The sequence below is a fragment of the Parambassis ranga genome, chromosome 8 (genome assembly GCF_900634625.1).
Source record: "Parambassis ranga chromosome 8, fParRan2.1, whole genome shotgun sequence".
Classification (NCBI taxonomy): Eukaryota; Metazoa; Chordata; class Actinopteri; family Ambassidae; genus Parambassis; species Parambassis ranga.
The window spans coordinates 1,597,466-1,623,701 of NC_041029.1; the positions used below are offsets into that span (position 1 = coordinate 1,597,466).

The 26,236-nt window shown below is 45.5% G+C and overlaps 1 protein-coding gene across 17 annotated transcripts in view; it reads left to right on the top strand.

The window, feature by feature from the left end:
• Positions 1–26,236, top strand: part of bahcc1a (BAH domain and coiled-coil containing 1a) — a 52,422-nt gene that overhangs the window by 8,516 nt on the left and 17,670 nt on the right. For 11 of the 17 annotated variants that reach the window (XM_028411535.1, XM_028411534.1, XM_028411539.1 and 8 more), the window contains exons 3-5: positions 18,521–18,703; positions 23,597–23,722; positions 23,838–26,165. In XM_028411535.1, the coding sequence (XP_028267336.1) occupies positions 18,521–18,703; positions 23,597–23,722; positions 23,838–26,165 (2,637 nt within the window). Of the gene's footprint in view, positions 1–13,632; positions 13,972–18,520; positions 18,704–22,790; positions 22,878–23,596; positions 23,723–23,837; positions 26,166–26,236 lie in introns of those variants that run through there. The other 6 variants (XM_028411538.1, XM_028411541.1, XM_028411548.1 and 3 more) reach the window with 3 other exon arrangements.

A 26,236-nucleotide genomic window follows, 5' to 3' on the forward strand; every position in this document is an offset into this window, starting at 1 on the left:
TCTGAGCTTTTCCACATGGCTGTAAATGAAAGAAGGTGGTGGTGGGCAGATGGACTCAAATGAGGCTCACTACAAAATACAAAGATTCATCGTACATGCAGCATGACTCTCAAGGATTAGCATGAGGAATTCCATTTTAATAAGTCTCTGGGGATCATCCAACCAGATGCCTAGTCCTCAATCCAAAGGGGACTTGTTGCTCTCTCAGTCAGATTTTTTTCTGTCTTGCTTTATTTTGTATGAATTTTTGACACTGCTGACATTGATTAAAAAAAGTTTTCTCTCCTTCTGCTTCTGCTGCTGCTACACCATCAGCACCACCTTGTCTGTCTATGACATTCCCTGTCTCTCAGAGTATAGGGTGATTTCCTTCTTTCTGCCTAGTGTGACCACTAGGCTACACTGCTTCCTCTCTCTGATCCAGCACATCCTGAGGATCTGGGCCAAACGACTGACTCTGGCAGCAACAGATGTGCGCTTGTCTGCTGTTGCTGCATGCATTCGTTTTCTCTCCTTGCCATGCACAGCCATGCTGACCTCCCCTCTGGTTAATGTGGGGCAGGGGCACTGAGTAAGTGTGTGTTCACTGAAATAGATGGACAGACAGTGAGGGAAAGCAAGAGTAGATGCACACTGTCACATTCTGTCATACTGGTGCATTGCTAACAGACACACACACAGACAAGAAGATTCACACATCTTGCTTCCCAGGAGGCCATGGGGCCAGTGGGACAGAGAAGCTTGAGAGTCTGGGCATCTGTTTACATCTAATTATAGAATCAGAACTATTTATGCAACCATTGCTCTATCTTTTTATATTCTTGAGAAACAGAGAGAGAGAGAGGCTGGGTGGGGGGGTGGATGGTTACCTCATGCCCTCAGTGCTGCTCCAGTCTGCAGCCTCCGTACAGTAAGGCAGGCCACAGAGAGGGAGGGGGCGAGTATCCTGTATTGTAAACCCTCTCATCCTCCTGTAACATGAATGTGCAAAGCTATGTGAATGTGAGCAGCAGCAAAACAAGGCTATATATATTCTCTCCATTAGCCCTGACAATCACCTCAATAAAAAGAGGATACATTCTTTACCCCAGCCCTGTGGGCTCTCTCTGCAAGCTGGGAGAAAGTGCTGCCATCACAAGAGTCAAAACAAAAGGAAGAAAGAGTTGATGTTGGGGATTAGCCTTGTACAAAATGTATCTACTATTAAAGAGACCGGGCCGGTGTGGTAGTTAATCCTCCAGCTTGGTGGCTGACATCCAGCTGAGTGGCTGGTGTTTGCCAGTGGGGCCTAGAGGGGGGAGGCTGTCAGGGAGATGCTGGGCCGCCCGCCTGGGGGTGTCAGGTGAAAGCCAGATCAGAGCAGGGCTGGGCCTGTGGTTTTGGGCCAGGCAGGTTGCAGCCTCTTGCAGGTGCTTTCATAAAGAGCTCTTTAGGCTGAAACCATACTGCCTGCTGGATGTAAACTAAGCCAGGTGCCCCCCCTCTCAAATACATAACAATGACATGCTTGCATAGACCACCTACTCCACCCCTTTTATTCTGAGACATGGTTGGTGAATGAATTGCCCGTGAGCATGAACATATATGCTGAGATAAAGGTTCACTGTCTGGACAAAGCACAGTGTAGCAGCTGTAATGATAGCTCCATTGTGCCGGTTGTGAGCGGGTAGTTAGCAGCACACCAAGCTGGGTCTTTGCTGGAGGGCTGGATAGTCTCTGATTAATAGTGGGGAATGCTTTGAAGTGACACCGAAGTGCATCCACTCACAGGCTAATAGCCACATATTCAATACAGGCAGTGATCCTTCTTTCTCAGTCTTCATTAGCTTTTGTTTGCCCAGCACATTCACAGCACCGGTGCCAGAATATCCTACATACATACATACAGAGACCCTTCTGCTTTTTACTTTCACAATCGTTTCACAACTTTACTGTCATCTCTGTCTGTCGTGCTTGGAGGCAGCAAGGAAAGGCAGAGAGGGGTCTCTCTCCACCCAACTCTACTGCACAGGTGAACAGTGCCACAATCTAAATGCTTGTGGGATTGACGTGGCACAAATGGGAAATGGCTGTGGACTATTCCCAGGATCCATTTTGATCTCACACACTGGCAGATGAGCTGCAGCTGTGTGTGTGTGTGTTCAGGGCTGGTCTGTCAGCAGTAGTAAAGTAAACTATTAGTGGCGGGAGGAGGCCGTGTTTTCAGTGAAGAATTAGTACCAGTCCTAATAGCAGTGAGGTTGGGCTATGATTACATGCTGGCTAATGCAATGACAGACCTCTTACTTGGCTGGCTCTCAGAATGCTGCTGCAATGGCTGAATGCCTTTTGGTTATACAACATAAAGGGAGGGTGTGTGAGCGTGCTTGTGTATTTGCTACATGTGGGGGCTGCCTGTATGTATCTGTGACCAAACTTGTATTCAATAGTTGTTTTCTGAGTTTTGCCTGTGGTGTGTGTGTGTGTGTTTTCCTTGTTCTAACTGTGTTGATTGTTTCATGAGTGCCTGTCATTTTTTGTAGCAGGAGCAACTTTTCCTTGAAATCAAAACTGGGCTGGCACGACTGTCTCAGAGCAGCAGTACAGAAAGACTGTACTTTGAATTTTTGTACACATTGTGTGTTTGTGTGTGTGTGTGTGTGTGTGTGCCGACTGCAAACAGCAATCAAAGGAGCTGCGTGGTGAAGAGATTGTATAAAAAGGAGTGAGAGATGAAATGGAGTGGCAGGCAGCTGAGAGGGCAGCATGTGGGGGAGGATGGGGGCTGGTGCAGGTGCTTAATTCTACCTCATCCCTGAGCAGTTTATATTCCATCCATCTCTCTCTTCTCCCCTAGTGAGGGGGCTTTTGGCGGGTGTAGTAAATCCACCTGCTTCAATTAGTGTTGATTAGTTGGTGCGTCTATGAGAGTAATCAGAGTAATAACAATACAGATGGATTTATTATTATGCAAAAAGCAAGTCTGTTTGTTCACCTTGTAATTTTAATATACTTTTTAATTAAAGCCCTGGTGACTAAGACACTTAGGGTCTGGGTTACAGTTTGTATTGTTTTATTGATCACCATGAAAGTTCTTAATTCAAGTCCCCATGTGACACTTTTGTCAAACAGTCCTGATGCTGGTACAGCACCCTGTTCATTTGTTGTAAGTGATGAAAGCCAGCAAAGCCATTATAATACCTGATCTCTTCAGCTGATGCTTTTGGTCCAAACATCTTGAAATTTGCTTGTCTACATTTGTATAGTTCTCTACAAAGTTTAGTTTTGGTAGTCAGTGTATTCTATGGGCATGCCATCGTGCATCCTGCCACTTGTCTATAAAGCCAGCTGGGATAGGGCCAGGCTCCATTCCCTTGTGACTGTACATGATAAGTTACATTTTTGAAACAGTTTGTTCTTAGGTGCGTATACACTCCCTTTTGCAAGAGGTTGTGGTTTAGTGTTCAAGTGAAAATGGCTGTAAATTTGAACACATTTCCAGAACATGGATCTGCTTAGATGGGAGTGTTTAAACCATTAAGACTAAGTACAGACATCATTGTGGTTTCTCAGGGAGGTCAGGAGGTCGAAGATAAGATTCAGTACAGTCGCAGGAATTTTGTTGTATATATTTCTGTCATTGAGTCATAGAGATTACACAACCAGATGCTGCTTATGGTCCATCTGCTGTGGACCATGGAGTGTGGATGGTTGTTTGGAGCTTGTGCAGACACTCTGTACCATTCTGGATAAATGTATTCCTCCTTGGTAATCATCTGTAAGCATGGAAACTGTTGGGTCAATATGTGCACAGTGGTTATCTGTGCAGCTGTGTGGGAAGGGATGGGTGGGGGTGATGGTGCTGCAGATGTGTGTGTGTCATTGTGTAAATGTATGTATCCCCTTTTTGCTAGATCTTCTTTCAGAAACTGGAGCTGCTTTGAGAATCAATACAGATAGACTCAGTCCTACCACACACACACACACACACACACACACACACTGACTGCCTCATCTGTTGACAGCATTTTCTTCAGCTACATGGGTTCTCTTTTCATCCAAGCAGATGGCAAACATTCAGAATGAAAGCAGATCCTAAGTCCTTTTGGATCTCCACCAGTCCTCCAGTCTCTGGGGCTGTCCTGCACACATCTCACGTTTCTCAAGCACTAACTGAGCTCTCCGACGTAGCTACGTTTCACAGCTCACACGTGTCCTACAGCAGTGCTTAGTCTCACATCCAACAACAGTTACCATTAGCTCACACGAACACCGAAGAGCTTCTGACAGTTGCTCTCATTGGTCACTCCCTTGTTTCCCGTCAGCTCAGTAGGCACCGCCATAAACAGCAGGGTGAGTCTGGTCTCCCACATCCTCACCCAGTGTCTGGCACCCCACTGTGTGAAGCAGTTTTTTTAATAGTATTTTAGTTTCCTTTCTCTGTCCATCCTACTTACCTGAAATACCTTTGTGCTTTTATGTGACCAAAAGAGCAGGATTTATTCGCTGTAAGTGATTTTATGAGACATGCTTCTGTGCCAGCCAGCCAGACCACATCCAGATTGGTGGAGAGCCAATGGCGCCACCGAAATGTTTTCATTGGGGTGGCCAGATGGAGCCACTGAAAGTCTTGGGGTGGTATACCAAAACCAAAGCTCAGCTGTTGCTGTCTGTAGACTTGTTTCCTTTACAAACATTACAGGGAGGCAGCTAACCCACAGCTGCGACAGGAAGCCAAAATAGAAGTGATAAAAACTGTAGATCCTTAAGTGACCACTTGGAACTGGCTCCAAATTCTGTTTATTTAACATAATCTATGTTCTTTACCCAAATGTATCAAAACACAAAGTGAAGGGACATGGAAGACAGCTCTGGTCCCACAGTGAACCCAGCGTCCCAGGTGAAATTGTATATATACTCCTTCCACCCCTCATTCTGTGGACTTTTAGTGACCATCATGAATGTAGACACGGTCAGCCCCTTGGCCAGATGCGTTCCGATCAGCAATCCAGGGAAATCTGCCGCTAATTTGTGAGTTCTTTTTCAGAGATATGCTGTGGAGAGTATTGCCTTCACTGAAACCCAGCAATGATGCAGACAGTCATCTGATTGCACCATAGACTGGCTGCTGTATAGCAGTATGGTGGTTAGTGGTTGTGAAAGATGGAAAAAAAGAGCTGGCAGTTTAAATGGAGCCTCATACTGTCCGTGTCTACGTCTCCTGATTTATAGGCTTGTGAAGGAAATCTCTCATTTGTCACTTTTCATCTTTTTCCACATCATCCTTTTTCTTATTTTTCTCAAAGGAATTCAGTTTTTTGTGCTTAAAAAGAACAGAGAAGAAGAAAGGACAACAGCTAAGGAAGAGAAAAGGACAGCAGTCAGAAAGCCAATATTTTCTCTAAATGGTTCAAACCCTGCGGAATGGTCTTGGCAGTTATGTTGCAGTAAATATTCATAGGTGTTGACATGCCAGCATGATGCATTTTGTTTGTGGTGAGGACAGGTGTCATTAAGCAGTGTATACTTTCTGCCTGTAAATGGTTTAAAGCTGTTGTTACAGTGCTGTTACTGTGCTCCGATAGTAATTATGTTTTAAAAAGTGATCTGACAAAGAGAACATTTCTGACCACAAGGACACATAAAACCATTTTTTGTGCTAATACCTGTTAGTGCCTGTTAGCTACATTACTTCTTTGAGGTCACAGTCAGGTCAACTCAGGTCTGCAGCAAGTGCACGTCAGCATGTGAGCATGCATGCTCACCGTGTGCACCTTGCTTACTTAGGTACCAGGTATTAATCTGCCTCACTCTTTCCTTTCCTACTGAGGATGTAGCAGCAGGGGCACGTGGGATTTCACCCATTTTCAAAGCAAGGGTGGACATGGGGGAGACAGGAGGAGTGAAGGGTTAGAGGGGGAAAGAAGAATAGAAGAGAGATAAATTATAGGGAGGGGGCTTAATGAGACCCCTGGCACACATGATTATGGGACTAGCTGATAGAAATCCGAATATTTTTCAAAGAAGTCAATTAATCCCCCACCCCCACCCCCCGCTCTAATTATGCATAAATTGCACCAGTGGCTCTTTGCTGATAGGACTGCTCAGCACAGCTCAAAATGCAGACTCATGCTGCCTGAGTCTATACAAACTTGTGTGTGTTGTGAGAAGCATTTGTTAAGCTTTTTCTTTTTTTTTGGCAGGGTGCTTTAAACCCTGGGTCTTATAAAGCCATTACTCATCCACACTCCACTCATCTTTCTTTCCACTTGACAAGCAAAGGGCCATACCATGCAGAGCCAGGAGGGGGCTCCACCCTCAGGACGCTGGGTTATTAGTGCATTAAAGGCTAGATGATGGCTGAACTCGGTGGTCAGAGTAAATAAGCGATGTTGTAGAATGTCAACATGAGCAGGCGGCTCCTTCACAGCATCGGGTATTGACATAACTGCTCTCTTATCTTAAGAGTGCAAAACCCAGCCCCACGACAGAGTACTGTGCCAGAACAAATACAGTAAGACATAGCAACTACTATGACACAGTGTGAGTCAAAGCTGCTGCCAGTGATGCCGATACATGCACATATACACCAAAACAACTGTTCATGTTAGCTCATAAAAATAATGGTCTGTTTAGGATCGCAGTCATCTGGATGCTGGACCTGCACTCTGTGGGTTTCAGTGAATGAGAAGTTTGACTTACAGCACCAACTATCACTTCGAATAGAATAGAATATACTTTATTAATCCCTCTGGGAAGGTCCCTCAGGGAAATTTGACACCGACAGTCAGAGCAAGAATTAAATAGAATAAAATAGAATATAGTACAGTAAAAAATAAAAGACAAGAGGAATTATGTATAAACAGAAAGTGTGTGTCAAAACAAGCAGACAGAACAAAAGGGAAGAGGGGAGAAGGAAAAGCTTTTTAAACCTGTATTTAAGTACCTGTGTCACAGTGTCAAAACAGTTCAGTAGCCCCTTATCCTCTCATTGCCTCACATCACCCTAATAACTCCTCTCCACTCAGTTCCCTGTCTCTCTCCATCCCATCCCCCTCTGCCAGCCCCTTCCTCTCCTAATGGCCTCTGCCAGACCTAGACTGTGCTTGGCTCACTGTGGCGTCATGATAACCTGCTGAAACCTGTTGCTCTCCCGTGGACATGCGGATTCCCAGTGGAGGGTGCTCTGCACGACCTCTCCCTTTAACTCTACTCACGCAGTCTTAGTAGATTCATCCAACCACTTCGCTGCTCAGACACATCATTTGGCTTGAGGCTTTCAGGCACAGTGCTGATATGTTTTATAGCTGGCAGAGGTAAGCATATATTCAAGAAAAACAATAGTAAGTGTGCTGATCAAAGTTTAATAGTTACTTTGGGAGTTTTTATTTGAGGCCCAAAACACTGCCAGTAGTTGGAACAACATGTACATATATTTAACACACACACACACACACACACACACATATATATATATAGTGGTATTTTTGTGGTTTTTGATGGAGTGTGTGTGTGTTAACTAGCAGCTGCAACACATATGTTAAGTTCAATTTTGTATTCTAATAAGGTTTCACTCCTCTCTGGAAGTGAGGCCAGCATGTGACTGTCCAGTCTACCCACCTGGCCAGCAGACAAAATGTCATCACTTGAAGATGATAGAAGACTGCGATGGCTGCAGCGCCAAGCAGCAGACAGCAATGAGCCTTGGTTTGACCTTGAAAGGGGAGGAGAGGAGAGGAAGGGAGAAGCTGTTATTGCTGCCCTGCTCTTTGTTACTCTTCATCGTAGTCTTCTTTCAGCTGTACAGATTGCAGGAAATGCTCCTAATTGTATTCATCTTTCCTTGAGTGTATTGCTGCAGATGCTAAGCAGGCCCCAGCAGCAGCACCGCATGGATGACCAGTGTCAGGGGACGGAAGACATAACTCAACTTTACAGCTCAGTTTGTCAAAGGCATTTCATAAATGAATTTATTGTGTGAGCTTTCGTTGCTACAGTAAAGGATAAGGTGTGTCATTTGGAATATTGTCACTGGCTAAGAAGTCTTGTCAAGGAGATGCACATGGTATTATACAGTGTGCTCTTGATAAGGTGATACTGTTTAATGTTTGGCCTTGGCTACCCAGGTGCCAAGTTTCCTCTTGCCTGTAGGTTATCAGAACAAAAATGCTTACATTTGTCTTGGCCGACAGTATAACGATTAAGCATTTCTCCTTTGGTCCAATAGTAAATTATATTCAGGGCTGCAGAAAGACCTTGGACTGGTACAGTGGCTCCCAGCTCTGTTATCTGCTCTGTTTTGTCTCTGTGCCTCAAATAGAAAAAAGCCAGAGCAGAGAGCTGCCTTCTGTTCTACTCACACACATCAGCCACTCCGACAGAACTCTGAGGACAGCAGCAGAGCAGTGTCTTCGGTTTCACGTCCACCGCTGCTCTGCATGACCTAAAGGAGGCACTGGGATACAGATGGAGGAGGAAATGAAAAAAAAGAATGGGAGGAAAATGGAGTACAGGACATTCCAACAAGTTCTGGTTGCCAGTTGAATGCTGAGTTGTTGATTCATGACTGGCTCTGATGAGAAGGTAAAACTGTGACTCCTCATAAAACATGACATTCATTACGCTCCCAGAAGCTGAGCACAAACGGACAATGGAATGGAAGGGAAACATCTCCCAAAAAACAAAGAGACAGAGTGTTTCGATTTTAAACCATGACGCCAACCAAGAAAAGACAGTGTGGTGCTGGGTTGAGTGGGTGGTAGTGGGGTTGATGGAGATGGTGTGAGGATGGAAAGAGAAAACTGAGAAGGGGTGTGAGTGATGGGGCTTGAAGGAGCAAAGGGAGGAGAGGGGATGAAAGTGAAGAAGGAAGACAGCAGGCAAAATCTGCTCCACTGAATGGAGCCGCTTGTAGATTTATGTGGTGTTGTGGGTATCATTATACATCAACCAGAGGAGATGGGGAGACTCAAACAAGGAAGCCTGTGGGGTTGTGTGTGTTTATCTGTTCCATATTGTGCCACACGTTTGTTCTCCCTCCTCTAAAGCAAACTAACTTCTGAGTTAGAACACATTCGCCTGTGGTGAGGTAACATCCACCCACATTCACACTTCGCTTTTCCACAACCTTTCTACCTGGCACTGCTGGTTGAGAGAAAAGAGGCTGAGACCACCCAGGACTGGGTAGTCAAAGTAATGCTTTGATGTGGCACAAGCATATGTGCAGTGCATGGGTACAACTATGCTAAAACACACTTTTACTGCCTCCTGTGCAGCATCATTACTCCTCGTCAGCGGAGCAGTGGGATGCTAAGGAGAGAGAGAGGCATAGAGAGGTAGCCACCCCCTGTGCCACAGTGCCAGGCTGAAATGCTGAAGCCGTATGGTCACCCTGAGGGAGGGGAAACCTTCCCAGTCTAACCCCATCTCAATTAACCAATTATGTTCAAAAGTTAACAGGGGACTAATTAGAGAGAATAGTGCTGAGTGCTTGTTTTAATCTGCCTTTTTCCCCACTACCAGGCACGTCTGTGTCCAAGACCTGGCTCAGCTGTGGCTGTGCTGGCTGAAACATGGCACGCAAGCTGCCGTTAGTCACCCATCCATCCCCCTGGCCAGAACATAAAACCAATGGATTTAGACAGATCAGTCATCAGCTGTAAAGCAAACCAGACCTAGAACATTCCATCTGATGTTTCCAGTGAACCATGAAAATCCCATTTTTGGTGGGAGTTTTGAAACCTATGAGAATATATTCAGAGAGTTTTTAGTCATATTCAGCATGGCCATTTCCTGTTCGCCTCCGCATATTTGGTCCTGCAGATGGGTTTAATGGATGCCAAATGTGAGGTTTAGTGCCTCACTATTGGCCTTGTGGATTCTCTTTTTAATGCCATCAAATTAAATCACCTGTTTTTAGGACTGGAGGCTACTCCTCTCACAACACGCCTCAGGCAGGCAGTGTTTGTAACTTACTACTGAAAGTATACATTTTATTCCTGTGTTAAAGAGGAGCTGAGGGGCTGCTACATTGGCTGCTAGCACCAATAAAAGATATGTGGGCTGTATGGTTTGCTTTGAGCCCCGGAGCCAAATGCGGTGTGTTTGGAATCAAGCTGACAGCTAGATACAGAAAGAGGTGAGAAATCTCTCTTTGACTTGTTTTTCAGCGTTGATATCTTTTGCTGATTCTTTTTGATGCAGGCTTTAGCTGAATGTTGTTACACTTGAAGTTCCTGAATGGTTGATTAGCTTAGTGCTTGTGCTCTTGCATGTGCGAATGAGGAAGGGGCTGAGAGCAGTCTTAGATGTCAGGATGCAGTTTGAGGGGGTGAAGGACTCCCTTGTTGTATGCGAGGCCCTGGAGGATTCCCTCCCCTTCCTCTCTTCCTCTTCCTCCCTTCTTACGCTCATCTCCTCCTCTGTGAGATCCACAATGCTGGGAAGAAATGTGTCATTAACAGGGGAGACCAAAATAATGTTTATGGGCTCAAGCAGCACTGAAATCATTTTCCATATCAGTGCAAAGGCATGGGCCCTGTGGGGGAGTAAATCTGATTTTCTCTTCCCTGTGCCAATGGGAACCATCATGGGAAAGAAAACAGATTGGACTGTTAAAGAGATGGCCTGATGCAGCTGTGGGCGGCTCTCTTTGTGTTTGGGTGCACTGTGTGTGCCTGTGTAGATAGAAACAGCTAGAGAAGAGATGAGAATAAGAGAAAGCACAACAAAAATTGTGGGTGTAAGCATCCACGTGTCCATGAACCCCACTATGGTAATCACATCGTTAGGCCTGGGACACGACAAACAGTCCTGAGATGTTCTCATCGAATAACAGATCAATTAAAGCAACACTATAGAGTATTCAGCATCCAAACTGCATTTCCAAGATCACTCTTGATGGTACATCAACTCACAATAGTTTGATCGACACCTCCGTCTTAACTTGACTCTGAATCGCCTGCAGTGGCACTAGGAAACTTTGGAGTTCAGGTAGGAACCTGTACCAAAAAACGACTTCAACATTTTCCTACTTTGATGGCATACGTCACATCCACTAAAGGAGTTGGCAGCAAAGTTCAATGTCACGACTGAAGCAATGAATAAACCAAAGAAAGTGTTGAAATGAAATCCACTCAATAACACAATAATTTGGAACTTGTGACAACAACCATCCTGAGCACGCTGTTACTGTAGGAGACATACACAGCAGAATGACAGGCTACTGAGCATGCGCACATCCATAGGTACGGGGCCTGTAGGAGTCCACACAGAGCACGAACACAAACTTCACTGGAATGATCTACAGAAAGTAAATGTGATGTCTGGGGAGCATGATAAGGATTAATATTGGCCAGACTTCCCGGGAGTGTGTAGAATCACTGTAAACTATACAAAGACATCTTCTGACCTAGTATGTGTTATTGGTTTAATAATGTGGAGGGAAATTTAAAAAGTCAAATGCTGAAAGAAATAACATTGTGGTATTTTGGGAAGAAACACATTTGTGTCCCATCCAAGAAAAACTGCACTGGACTGGTTTAATATGCACATCCTGTTACAACATGAAGTTCTCAAAGAAAGCACAGAGTGGGAGACACTGAAAGCAGATTTTCTGTTGTGTCATTGGTTTTCTTGTGTGTGTGTATGCGTGGGTGGGTGTAAAAGGAAGGTAATGGGCCTTGAGCTCATTTCTCCTGGCCTCCAATCCATCCTCCCACCCTCTGTGTCCCAGTCAAGAATGTTTACATATGAGGCCAGTGACTCAAAGTGCAAAGAACTGCACTTTCACAAGGAGCGACCCTTAACTCAGGTCCAAGTGACACCTTAGTCCAGAGGTCAGCAACCCGCAGCTCTTCCATCCCTCTGCTGCTGCGGCCGTGCTTTATAGAGGGTGAGCTCAAAATAATGTGAAGAAATAATGGCCATTTCATTGAAATTCATTTGATTTTATTCATGTGTTTTTGGTGATTTTGGGAGATTGGGTTCCGTGTGACACCGGACAAACTTGTATTCGAAGCATGGAATGCCATTCCCAATATGTCCAAGGCTACATGAAAAAGGATCTGGAGTCCTGATCTTTGGATCCACATACTTGTGGGAGTAGGTTTTTTACCATCATGAACTACATCATCCATCATCTGAACCCGCTTTGTCCTGCATATAAGGGCTCCAATCCCCTGTGACCCAGGACCAATGGGTGAGAGTCATTATGAACTACATGTACATGTGAAACATCGCACAACCTCACAAAGAGAGCTCCCAATCCAAGTGGCATCTCACAGCCCCTATATGGATACAATGCACTGTGCATTAGGTTCAGGAGTAGTAATCACATTAACCAGGTGAAAGAAATAATGAAACCACCTGTTATCTCTGAAAATATATTTTTATATCGAACCCTGAACTAATGTGTTTCATATTCAGGTTGACTGTTGTATACGGCTTGGAGGAAATTAAGGAATAACGGCACACTTTAATTTACTTTGATCAAAATAACATTAGCTGGCATTTTTGTTAAAACAAATATATATTTAGGTGTCTTTAAGTGTGTTTTATTCGGTGGGAAACCGGCCCTAATGGCTCTTTTCATGCTGAAGGTTGCCGACCCCTGCCTTAGTCCATCAACCACTAGGTCACCATTAAACCTTACCTCTGCATATTACTCTATATGCTTAAAAACAGGCAAATCTGAAAAAACAAATCTGAGGTGCTGCACATGCCCAGGTATCTGCATTCATGTGCAAACTGCTTTGTTGAAGGATGATGCTTCTGCAAACGTATGTACAATTAAGGAGGCTCGGAAAGAGAAATCTATATTGCCGTGTGTCTCCAGGTAGATCCAAATATCTCTCTGGGACATTTTCTCCTGTGTCCTCTGCAGCGTCATAAACCTGTTTGGATCTATTGTTGGTTTCAGGCTGCCCGCCAAACTAGAACAAACCAGTTGGGCTAATTTGTTTAGGATTAGAATCTTTTATCCCTATCATGTCAACTTTTATACTGTGTATACAGCTGGGTAGAGTGGCTGTGACCTCCCTAAGCCAATTTTATTTGCTGAGTATCTGCAAAAAATTCCCTCAATCCCTCCTACCCTGTCGATGCTTCAGTAGTGAGCAAGTGGCTGATTACAATGGCAGCAAACACAAGCTGTCAACTTCAGCAAGACAGTCACCATACAATCACACAAAAGCTCACATATGCTCAACAAAACACACTCCTCTCACCCTTCTTTTTCTCACTTCTTCACACTCTTATCTGCATTTGAAACTCCTCACCCCTCCTCTGGCCGTTGCCCTGTGGTGTCTCACTCTCTTCCTCCATCCATCCTTCCATCTGCTTCTCCTGCTCCCTTTTCACTTCTCCCTCCCACACACTGACCACATCCACTAAACTCACTCCACAGGCACGCAGTGTGGAGAGTGTCGGAGGCGTGCGCTGCTGGCACTTTCCCCCACCCCTGCACTGGGCCCAGCTCCAGCACTGGACCACTTATTTGCGCTCTCTCTCTCTCTCTCTCTGTGCTTAACGGGCCAGCCTCTTACTGTATTTAGTGACTCCCACAACCCCAGGATGCAGCCACCCACCAACCCGAAAAGAAAAGGAAGGAGTTTGTAAAGGGGGGGCAAGTTAAAAACAAAAAAACACAGTTGTTTCCAAAGTGAGGAGAATTTTTGGCTACCAGTTGTGCTAATGTTTTCAAGATGACTTTGACTGTTTGAAGGAAATCCCCCCACTTAAGTAGCCATTTCAAATTCCTTCTGTTTTATTGTGAGGAAGTAGTCATAGGGTTAGTCAGTGGTCCAGGATAGTGTGTGCAGTCTGTCTGAGGCTGCTGGTGTCAGACCAGTCCAGTTCTTGTCAGGTCAGAAACACATACTGTATGTGCGGAAAGTCATGCGCAGCTGGGCAGAGTATGGAGCTGTATTGTAGGAAAGTCTGATGAGAGACACATGAAGTGGAAGTGAAACTCGCTCAGTATGTTTTTACTTGGTAAGTCAATATTTAAATATCTACATCTTCATCATTGGTGTTCGAGACAGGCACAGTTTGACTTCAATAATCTGCCTTTAATAGAATAGAATATAACCAGATTATTATAGTCTGTACATGTTCGGGTGTCAGTGAGTTAAAGCAGGGCCAGCTTAGACCTGCTAGATTTCAAGCAGCTCTTTCTCAGATGTTTTAAGAACAGCAGTGTGTTTTGTCACAGAGCATGAGAGAGGCAGAGTGTGTGAGCTATAGGTTTTCAGGGTGTGTTGAAAGTGTCTGGAGCTGCCACATGGTACTGCTGACCTCTCACTGTGTAACCTCCACTGCCCTGTACACACTGATGCTTTCTCTGATTGGAAGTCCTATGAAATCGCATTGCACATGCATTTTCCTATTCTATTCTTCTAGCTGGTTCCTAAACGCTGAGCTGTGGTCGCTGCGGTCACACCTGCCATTTTTTCTCTGTCTCCTTTTATTGTCCATCTGGTGTCCTTGTCTAGCCGACACATCCATCCGTCCCCTTGGCCCCCATCTGGATGTAGACAAAGAGCTAAGGACTCATTTTTCTTAAGAATAGACAGGGATGCACTGTGACGTTTTTTTCTTATTGGCATAGCTACAGATTGTAAGTGTGTGTGTGAGAATGGATGTGTGTTTCTTCAGGAGGATATTTGATCAGATTCCCAGCATTCAAAGGAACAACATGTTGTGGGTGGGTGCTTGTTGTCTTCTCAGCCTTTTCCTATTACTGCAGACAAATCCCTTTACATCCTATTGTACTGCTGCTTGTTAAGTCACCAAACAATCATTCACCCTGTGGTGATATTAATGAGTAAGTAACCTGAAGAGGACACCTTCCTCCCTGTGGCCTAACAACTGAAACCAGATTCAATTCCACAGAAAAGTGTGTGTGATGAGTGTGTGGTTTCAAGGTGGGCTGGGAGGACAGTTGTTGCTGAGCAGCATGCTGACCAACTGCATTTGTCCTCTGTTGTTGTAATGGCCACTACTCTGCCTCCTTGCCTAGAGCACTGTTTCTTTTTCGTTCCCATGACAACTGGGCCTTCATTCTCCCTGCTCCGCCTCCCTGCCTGCTGCTCGCTCTGTTATCTACAGGGGCCTCAGCCTGGTCCCACATTGTGTGTGTCTGTGTGTTTTCGTTGCTTTGGATAAACTGGTCTCCTTTACCCTGTACACCCACACTGGAGCGAAAGTAGCACTAGTTAACACCTACACCTCCAGATGTGCTGCAATATCTGTATCCATGTTTGTGTTTGTATGTTTGAACATAGCTACAAAAGCATTTCTCCACTTCAGGAACTAAATAGATATTGTAAGGTAACTGCTGAATATGCCCCTGTAGGGGTTACTCAGAAGTACCAGCCATGTCAGTAAAACAGGCCTGAAGGAGCGTCTCACAGGGGAAGTTCCAAGGGTGGGAACACACAGAATGGCAACATGTCCTCACGAAAAAAAAAATCATTTGGTTGATAATACACCTGCCAGATATGACTCATCGCTACAGTTCTGCTAACGACACATATGGACGTATGTTCAGACATATGACATGATTTTACATTTGCATTAATGGAACATATGATTATATTGGCTGACGTCATTTTATCATGAGACCAATAAAGCTAGGGGTTGGGGGTGGACAGGCGGGCGGGCGGGCTGGTTATCCAAAGTGCAGGACTTTCACACAGGAGTCCATGGTTCAAACCCTGTTCATGTCTGGCTCATTTTTAGGTTTTGTTTTTAACCACTGGCTTTAGAATAAAAAAAGGACTGGTCAAGGTTAGGGATTAAAAACAGGGCAAGGGGTTGTGAATATACACAGTGGAGGAAAAACACCTTCTTCAGTGAGGGTGGGGTGTTTACAAGGACCAAACCCCCCCAGTCCCTGTGTTCCCCTCTTCCTTAATTCCATAACAGGATTAATCTGCATCGCCGTCAGGATCAGCATTGATTAGAATGCACATGACCTCATTTTTTAAGAACTCATTCAAGAACTGGAGAAATAAATAAATATAGCTTTTGAAAACCCTGTAAGCAGAGAAATCTTGAGGTTAACAAGGAGCTGGTGTATGGCAGGCTAGATCCATGTCACCATTTATAAGCTACTAAATAAACAGATAAGCGGTGAGTGCAGGGCTGGTGCTGCCGTGCCTTGGACCTGCTCTCTATTTGTCCTGCCTATTTTTCTAATACTCATGTATGCACCTTTAATTCTTTAGGATTCAAATGAGTCTGGTTAATGTTGAATTCAACAGGGGTGTTTTTGTTTCAGCAGACACACTGGGAGAGGCATCATTTACTATGACTGACAGGATGTGCAGTCAGCAAACCTCCGGTGTGACAGAGGTGAAGGCTACTGCACTTTAAGCTGTGCACTACTGTTCAGTTTCTCACAGTGCGGATGGCCAAGCTGGAGGGCTGATCAGGTTGAGTTGTATGAAGGGCTTCATATATGATTACATTCATATTCTCCTTGGATTGGCATCTATACCCAGTTTATGGCAGAGACCTCCCTTAGTCTGTCAAGAGGGGCTTTACTCTCTCTCTCTCTCTCTCTCTCTCTCTCTCTCTCTGTCACCCTCTATGTCTCTTGAAGCTTTTCTTTCTCTCTCTCTGGCAACGCTGTTAATAATGCAGGAGGATTAGCTGATTTATGTGAGCCGTAGGCAGTGAGGAATGCTGGTGTTCCTGGGGGCGACAGGCAGACCGAGGGGGTGCAGTGCGGGGCGCTGTGGCATACAGGAGCCTAGGTGTCTAGATGATGGAGTTTGGATGTGTGCCTGGTGAGCATGCTGGCTATAATCCACCACCCCTCCCCCAGTGCCCCTGACCCCCCACCCTGCTCTCCTCTGCTGTGCCAGGAGCACTCCACAAACACGAGTGATAGGAGGTGGCAGTGGTGAAGGGAGGATGGGAACAGGACCCGAAAAGGAGGGATATGGCTACTTCACAATGCATCCCATCTATCTGTACAATGCTACTGTAGCAGCCACTCCTAGTGGATTGTGAAGTTGCAGATTACAACTCATTTCCATGTGTTGTGTGGATCTGTTCATCAACAAATGTTCCTCCAGTCATACTTGGCATATTTGAAGTTGTTGCAATGAGCTGAGCAGTTGTCATATTTTGGCTTATTTCCTCATTCTTTCAAATAAATAATACATTTAATATCAGTTGATACATCACCCAAACACATTTTATAACCAAAATAAAACAAGTATCATAACAGCACAGTTTCTATAACACACGCAGCAGAAGCACATGCAGAGGGCTGGCATTAAGGTAGTTTAATGATCGTCGGGGATTTCCACCTGACTGCAGCTGTGTTGCAAAGATGCGTGTCTAGGTGAGCCTCTATCAACTATGCAGCGCAGGAGCCTGATGGATATATCTGTCCAGAAAATGGGTTTGCTCACTGCCTGGACAATTAGGACTTTAACACAACTGTTCCAAATTCTTGCTCAGACTGATTTATGTTTTGTGTGTTTGCCATTGTCACACAGCGTAGGAACATATGTCTATGGATGTGTGCGTGTGCTCTCATCCAGACAGCTTCATACAAATGCATGAGGCTTCATGGTGAGGTGACATAGGGGAATGTGCAAATAGCTGCCCCTCACTCAAGTGCACTGGTGGGCAATTTAAGCAGTGGTTAATCAGTGTGTTTTCTCCAGCTTGGCCAGCAATGCATAATAGACAATCAGCCTCCAGTCACATGGGTGCTGCTACAAATGGTCAATTACTCATCATAGTCTTGTTAAACACACAGCTTAGCCAGCCAGGGACAGATTGCTCTGCTGGTGCTATCATTATGGTAAAGATCAAAGTAAAGCTATGTGTCAGGAAGAAGCAGAGACAAAAGCAGAGGGAGGGGAAGAGGAGAGAATGAGGCTTTGGAATAAGCATGCACATAGTGTATTACTGTTCCTTAAAATGGGACAAAGGGGAGGAAGAGATGAGAGAGAAAGACTATTCTAGAAGAGCAGGAGGAAGGAGAGAAACAGCAAACTGGAGCCGAAGAGAAGAGAAGAGTGCAGGGTTGTCAGTGTCATGTGGAGAATAAGCAAGACTGAAAGAAAAAGAGGCAGGGAGGAGGTGAAATTGAGCAAAGCAATAAAAGAGATTGAGGGCATGAAAGTGAGAGATGGAGAGAATGAGATAATAGAGGGAGGGAGAGACATTGAGAAAGGGACACTGGGGAGTGGGAGCAAAAGTGTGTGAGAGTGAGAGGGAGAGAGCCTGAGAAAGTGTGTACTCAGCTGTGAGATAAGACCTCTGTCTGCACATGAGGAGAGGTGGAGTGAGGGGAGAGGATGCTGCTGACAGAGTCTCACACCCTCTCACACACATACTCTCTGACGTCTCCACTCCCTGGAGCAGTGACCAAATATGCCCGGCTTAATGAGTCCCCCTAAACAGCCTGAGCCCCATCCTCTTACATCTACTTTGGGATCGAATGCTTTTTTTTCTGCAGTCTGTAATTCTAACCATGTTGTTTTCTCTCCCTACCTTTGTCCCTGTGAAAATGCAGGCAGTGGATTGATGAGCAATTCCTCCGCCTCCTTCATGGGGACCTTTCTGGCCAGTAGTCTGGGTTCCCCCCCTTCCCATCCGACTCACCCTTCCCGGCAACCCTCTTCGCCCTCTTCGCCCTCCTTCCGAGGTGGACCCCATTCCAGCGCCTCACAAATCTGGTTCCCCCATTCACATGAAGGTACCTCATCACTCTTACACTCACCCACAGCCTCACACCATCAGCATGAATAGTCATGTCTTGGGTTTACTTGGGGCAGAGCTTTTCAGAATGTATTCTTACTCTGATGTTCTATATTTTGCTACCAGCAAGAACATAACTTGTCATTTCTAGCTCAAGCGGTGCTCCCACCCTTTTTTGTGCACTATGTTGGTCCAGGCCTGACATGTTTGGGATGGAGTGCTGCGCCATGGTTTCTGGATATCAACACAGGGTCAAAAGTTCAGCCAAAAACTCTTGTGGTTGACTCATGTCAGCAGGAATGTCACTCAGGGCTCTCTAAAGCAGCACATGCAAAATGTGGGCCAGTAAAATGTTGCTATTATTGCAAAGCTTTCAGCTGGTGTCCCCGTCACCGCTTAATTGGGTGGTTCCCTTCCAAGAGCTCTGCAGCACTAAGCCCTGACTGCACACACATACACAGTGTCAAGCAAACACCTCAGACATATCCAGAAAGTCAGATAAGGATAAAACTGGGATTCATCTGAGTATTTCAGAAATCCACAAAAGCAGAAGACCTTTACACCCACTGATATGTCCATGTTGACCTTGATTTGTGTTGTTTACCTGTGTTATGCTGCACAAAGACATGGTGACTTCTCTTTACTCATGAGTCCACAGCCTTTTAAACTGATAGACCCTTGTTGTTTCAGCCTGTGACCAGGGCTGATTGGATGCATCTGAGCTGAGGTGTTGAGTGCGTTAAGCCAGTTGGATGCCTCCACCACATCACTCAAAGAAAAGATATCAACACCATAGCATCTGGAACACGGCACTGATGTTCTAAACATCAATGATTCTTTTACCTCATGCTGTCAAGGTTTCACTGTCAAATACTATCTTCTAGTGGAAAAGTAGAATAATATTAATAAGAGTGATGATGATAATGCCAAGCCTAACAAAAGTAATGGAAGTGATTATGACTGGGATTATTATTCAGTTGGCAGTAGGGGCCATTATCTCTATTGCAGTTTAATTGCATATAATGCTCTAAGAGCATGATTGAATCCAGACTGTTCATCAACCACATTCAGCTGTTCCCTTCTCAAGATAATTGCATATTGTCTTTTTCCTGTTTTGCATAAAAAGTCATCAAAATGAGCGGCACAATTACCCAGACTCGCGCCTCCTCTCCCCGGGTGTCAGCAGAACCCCACCAGCAGCAGAGCAGGCATTTACATTAATGTTGCACTTGTAACTTCAAAGATTTCTGTACTTCTTTTTTTTAATGGCTGCTTGCATGCAAACTGATCAGTTTTATGATTCTCATGTTTCTGGGAGATACCTTTAATTGTGCAAAATGTATTTGTGTCTACCAATATGCTAACAGATTAAAGAAAGAGCTCAATCAGTACTGAACAAGAAAATACAACTTATTTATCAGTCACTTAATAATAAGTAATTGTGGATATCAGCTCATTCATGTTCATGTTCAGTACTGCCACATTAACTATGGTGGCAAACAACATGTTTTCATTTGGCCAGGGAGTCTCTGAGTGACAGGCTGCAAATGCAATATATGTGCGATGAAATGTGCAAAATCAGTGTGTGCTCACAATTAGTATACTACCACTCCCCCATTTCTCCATTTAAGGAAGGCGCATGCAGAAAGGTTTTGTATCATAACGGATCTGGCGTTTCACTAGTACATTTCACAGTTTGTTAGAGAGCGAAGGTCAGAAGCAGTGCAGCTTTAATAAATGTAACATGTTGTTTTGCATTCATGTTTGTGGCCCTACTTTTAGATGACATTATTCACCTTGTTTACTTGACCTTATTTTATCTTATTTGCCTTATTTTTATCTTGGTTTTATCTTATTTCATGTTAATTATTATATGTTTTATGGACGCACCAATCACTAAGGCAAATTCCTAGTAATGTGAATCCTCTTCACATGGTAATAAACACGATTCTGATTCTATGCTAAGGTTAGGAATTAGAAACAGGACTTAGGTGGTAAAGGTCATGGTTTGCCTTAAAGCGAAGGCATTTATTACATTAAACACACACATACACACAACAAGTTCTATTCTGCGCTCCTGCTCCCTTAGATAAAATGTGGCTGGAGAAATGTTGTCAAGAACTGAAATATCAACCTTATGTCACATTTTCCTGATTAGGACTTCCCCTATAGAGTGGACAAGAACAAAATATAAGAAGCTGGACTTTAAAAACAGTGATAGGAAGCCCGACAGGCTACTGAGTGGCCTGAGGCCAGCTGGAAGCAGCCCAAATGATTTCCTATGTTATGCCGAAGAACAATCACAGCCTTACATACAGCAGGCTCATGTGCAGGCTCACACAGAGCTTCCTGCACACCTGTCTAATCCACTTCTGTTTTGATACACCTTTCCAAGCCTATCTTCAGTTGTCAGTTGTTTCTCCTTCTGTGAGCAGCTAGCTTTTCCTTTTGTAGGATTTAAGCTGCACCCCCACTCTCCTCTTATACACTCTTGCTTCTTTCATTCTCTGTCTCGTGTGCCAGCCTGCATCCCTTCCTTTCAATTAGTCAAACCTGAAGAGATCCACCATGCTGCCCCTCCTCTGCCGAACATGTCTCCTCTCCTCTTCTCCTCCCTTTCTATGTCTTGATGGTTCTGTCACTTTTTTTTAATTAGTGGTCCTGACAGGCTGCTCAGGCTGCTCCTCCTCTCCTCTTGGTCTTACTAAGCCATGCTCTCTTTCTCTGCCTTTCTATCTTTGGATCAGTATATTCCCTGGAGAACACACAGCCTCATTTATGTTATTTTGTCTTTTAGCTTCATCAATAATTAGGCTTGTGTCTCTAAGCAGGTAAAAGATGAGCAGATATTGGGAAAGGGTGGTTTTGTGCTTGTAAGAAACACTGTTGTTTGCCTTTAATGGAGGCTTAATTTTCCTTTGCCTCTAGGAGCTATTCTATATCTATCCCCATTGTCCTCTCTGCTCCCTTTAGCCTGCCATGCTCTGAGAAAGACATCTAGAAGTTCTGGAAATCCATTTCTGGTGCAGCTGTGTTTGCTCTGTCTCACTCACCTGTGGAAATAAGGGCATCCAGTGTAAACTCCCCTCTGTCCTTCACTTGCTGATTGTGTTTATGTATGTGAGTGTGTGGAAGGAGCGAAAGAGCGAGAATCTCCTGTGCAGTAACTAGACTGCACTAAGACCCTGCTTACGTCGCTCACGGCAGCAGCAGCTTTCCTTGTCCTGGCCAGATTAATGGCTGAATGGGCTCTGCCGTGCCCAGCAGTCCCCCTCTTGCCGCCCCAATGGAGAGCATGCTGAAACTGAGCAGGCTGGCATTATCGGGCACAGCCAGACCACACTGTGAAAAGGGATTACGCCGTCAGTCGTCACGCTCACAAACAACATGCTGCTGCAGAAAAAAGGCGCTCTCCCAGCTTGGATAAAGACTGGCAAACAGCTCTCTGCTTTTCCCCCTCCCAAAATCAGAGAAATATTGTATGTCTTGCTCGAACAAAGGATCCCCCTCCTTCCTCTGCAGATGAATTGGCAAAAATGTGCGTGCTTATTAATCGTGACAGGAAAGAAAAGGACAAGGACGAGGCAAATGTGGGAGAAAAAAGAGGTAGAAAAATAGGCAAAGGGGAAAAAAGAAATGGGGAGAGTGTGTAATTATCAGCCAATTGCCCTTCTCAGTAAGCTATACCTTCTATGTTATTGCAGGTCTGTTTGCCCTCCCTGTGCATTTCATTAATTAGGATGGAAGGATGCAGGGGCTGCTCTGAGATGAGGTCATTAGCCCACCCCCAATACTTCTCCCTCCCCAGAGCTAGCTCACAGCACCAACACCATTGTTCCATGCAGAAAGTAAGACATTCAACACTCAGAGCTGCTGTGAAAAGCACAGCACTAAACATACACAAGTACACAAGTGACCTGCGTCTGTGAATTTTGGGATCAAGTAACAAGAATGCCAACACATACATGTTTGTGCAAGAGCTGTTCTTCTTTTCTTTTTGTGCCTGCGACCCTTCCAGGTTGTGCCCTGCCCCATGCCTGTTGGCAGCTGCAATGAGCACCAGCCTCCCTTGACCCTGTAGTACAGGACAAAGCAGGCTGAGAAAATGGATGGATGGATTTAGGGCGAAGACAGGATATCTGGCATTAGTTGAGCAGGTTGCACATTTGGAGGTACATTGCTTCCCTATGCCTATAACTGGCCTTGCTTTCTAAACCCTGCATAAGCATTCTATGACTGTCAATAGCTATTTATTATAGTTGGTGGCCATGACAATAGCGTGGTATTTTAATCACGGCTGTCAGTAAGAAAGGAACATACTGTGCTATTCAACAGTAGCTTGATTTTATTATACAAGCATGTTTCTCTCATAGCCAGGTGACACACAGTGGTAGAGATCCTTTCATTTGCCTGATGTGTTTAGATGCTATAGTTACCTAATTGCAATAAGGGGAGTTGTCATAGTGATACTTCTTCATCTTAATATTTCAGGGTGCTCTTAATGTACCGGTACACCATTGTTTTTCGCTGTCCTCATCTTCAATGCTCCTTTTTATGCCAAACACCGCACTGACCCTTGACCTCTGATGTATGTTGCTGCTTGGGTTTCTCTTTGTAAATAGGTGCTACAAGTCCATCTTTATCACTCCATTCAATTAGATACAGGTGCCACTGCCGTTTTTGAGAGGGAAATGAAACAGAGCCACATGATTCAAAGACATCATATATTACAGCAATCTCAAAGCTTTTCTTTTATTGTTTGCATTCTAAGCTCAGGCAGGAAAGGCAAACATGAGGAGAAGAGCAAGTATTTATTTATGTATGAAGACTACCAGCTGCACTGGACCTGAAGGATTTTATTGCTGTTGTCCTGACTTAAGTTTTCTTTCAGCAGGTCCAGGGTATCCTCGATTCTCAGGGAGTCTGGCCCACACTTTCCTTCCAATGAGCCACCTGGATCACCATGCCAACAGTGGAGTTCTTTATGGGCAGCATCGTTTCTATGACACTCAAAAAGGTGAGATTTGAAATAAAAATTCAATCAGGCATTTGAGTTGGGCTGTCACTAATTTTTCATTTGTACAAATATTTGTCTGTCTCTACTGACTGACTGATCTTCTTTCATCTTACAGAAAACTTCTATCTCCGGGGTCTCCCATCCCAGCCACCTCTCATCTCAGCCAACCACAGTCTGCCACCGATGTCCAGGGGAGGTTCCGGACAGTCTCAGGGGTCCTGCAGCAGAGACAGAGATCCAGGCATAGGGACAGGTTTACATAAGAGTCTTAAAGAGGGATCAATGGAGGGAGGAGTGGTATCTGTCAAAGACAAGGAGAGGTCCAGTAACAAACAAGAAGCTAAGGAGAGGCAGCAGCAACAGCAGCACCATGGCCACCAGCCACCCCAACCCACACACCACCATCACCACTCCCACAACCATCAGCAGCACCCACACTACTCACAGCACCCATTGCCTCTGGAGGAGGTCAATAGTCGTGCCCTGGAGAGACACAAGGCGTCACTCACAATGGAGTACAGTAAAGAGCACCCTCAGAGTATGGGCAAGCCCCTCAGTGCTTGCTTGCACAATGGCAAAATGCAAAATGGAGATGCGGGAACTGGAGCTGGGGCTAAGGTTGCCATGTCTAGCTGTGGTGGGGAAGGTCCAGCTCTTCAGGCTCTGGGGGGTGGAGGGAGCAGCCAAGGAAGACATATAGGATCTACTGGCACTAGTCGCTGTACCAAAGAGGGCATAAGTGGAGAGATGAGGATCAGCGAACAACCTTCAGACTGTCTGGAAAAGGGCCAGGCACCACTTCATCACTCACTGCCCTACTCAGTACCACCACCCTTACACATGGGTTCTGCTGCTGGAGGGGCACACCCAAATCCTCATCCTCACCCTCATTCTCATCCTCATCCTCATCCTCATCCTCACCCAGCGGGCTTCCACTGCCTTCAGCTCCACCCCAACCACTCACATCACCCCCACCATTCCCACCATACCCACCACCATCCGGATTTTTTCTGTCCACCAGCTCCTCTAGCAAATCCAGCCTCACATGAGAGGGGACCAGTTAATGTAGGACGAGAACCTAAAGTAACAGGGCCCACATTTGTTCCATCTGTGTCAGACCTAGGGGACAAATCTACTGGGCCTTTCCAGCTTGGTAACACTGACTGCCAGGGTGTGGGTAGTGGAGGAGGAGGCAGTAATGCCAAGGACAAGACAATAGAAAAGAACGGAGGTGGTGGACATCATAGCAGTTGGCACCGAAAACAGCCACAACAACAACAACAACAACAACAACAACAACACCCATACAGAAAGACAGACAAGGCTCCAGACTGGATGCAGTCCCACCATCAACACAGTCAGCCTTCGCAACATCAGCCTCAACAACAGCCCCCACATTCTCAACAGCCGCACCAGGTTGTGCGATCACGGAGTGCTGAATGTATCAACAGCGGTGTGGACATGGATGTATTCAGATGCTCATTGCCCCATGGGCAAAAGGCTGGGCACTCTGTCCCTCATTCCCTCAACAATTCTCCTTACAGAGACTGTTCCCACCCAGGGCCCCCACCTAACTCCTCCCCACTTGGAAGTAAAAACATGGGTCAGCACAGTGGGCCTGGAGCAGGTCATGGTCCTGCAGGTGGTAGCTGCTCTTTACAAAGGGATGGTCAAAAAGTAGCCAGGATTCGCCACCAGCAGCATGGCCGACCTGGTCCAGATGCTCCCTCTCCAGCTGAGTTGAACCAGGGGAACAGTCAGGAGCTGAAAAGAAAGTTGGACATGTCTCCTTATGGCTATAGTAACAGCAGTGGGCAGCACCACCACCAGCAGCCCCCAGTGCCACCATGGGCCATGAGACCTCCCCATCAGATGTCACAACCTGAGGAGGAGCAGAGGAAGTCCTACATGGATTTGGGGAGCACTGGTGGGCAACACTCCCAGCAGCAGCAGCAGCAGCAGCAGCAACAACAGCAGCCCGGAATGAACCTCCCTCCTCAACAGCCCCCCTCTGCACCTCCCCTCAATCAGCAACAACAGCAACCACAGCAGCCTCCTGATGCCCAGGGTCCAACTCAGGGTGAGAGCAGCGCCATGAAAAGCTTATTAAAGTACAGCAACCAGCAACAGCCGCTGCTCCTCTCCCAGAAGAGCCCATTTGGGGGACTGGGAAATCTAAAGTCAGGTCCATCTGGAGGCAGCTGTGCCTTGCAGGGCAACAAGCAGACTTTGCCATCTAGGAAAGGCCCAGTCAATGACAGTGAGCGGCCTGATAACGCTGGACGGAACAGGGACATGGGAGAAGCCAATCATGGTGAAGGTGAGGTGCGGCAGCCACCAGTGGGTATTGCAGTGGCAGTAGCCAGACAAAGAGAGCCAACTTGTCGTTCAGCAGACAGCCATCCCAACAGCCGGCAGGGGAGGTTACATCCCTCTGTGAAAGGTAAGCAGTCACAGTCCTGTGGGATGCAGGACAGAATGTTTTTGTTTTTTAACTTGAAAAAGCCTAAATAT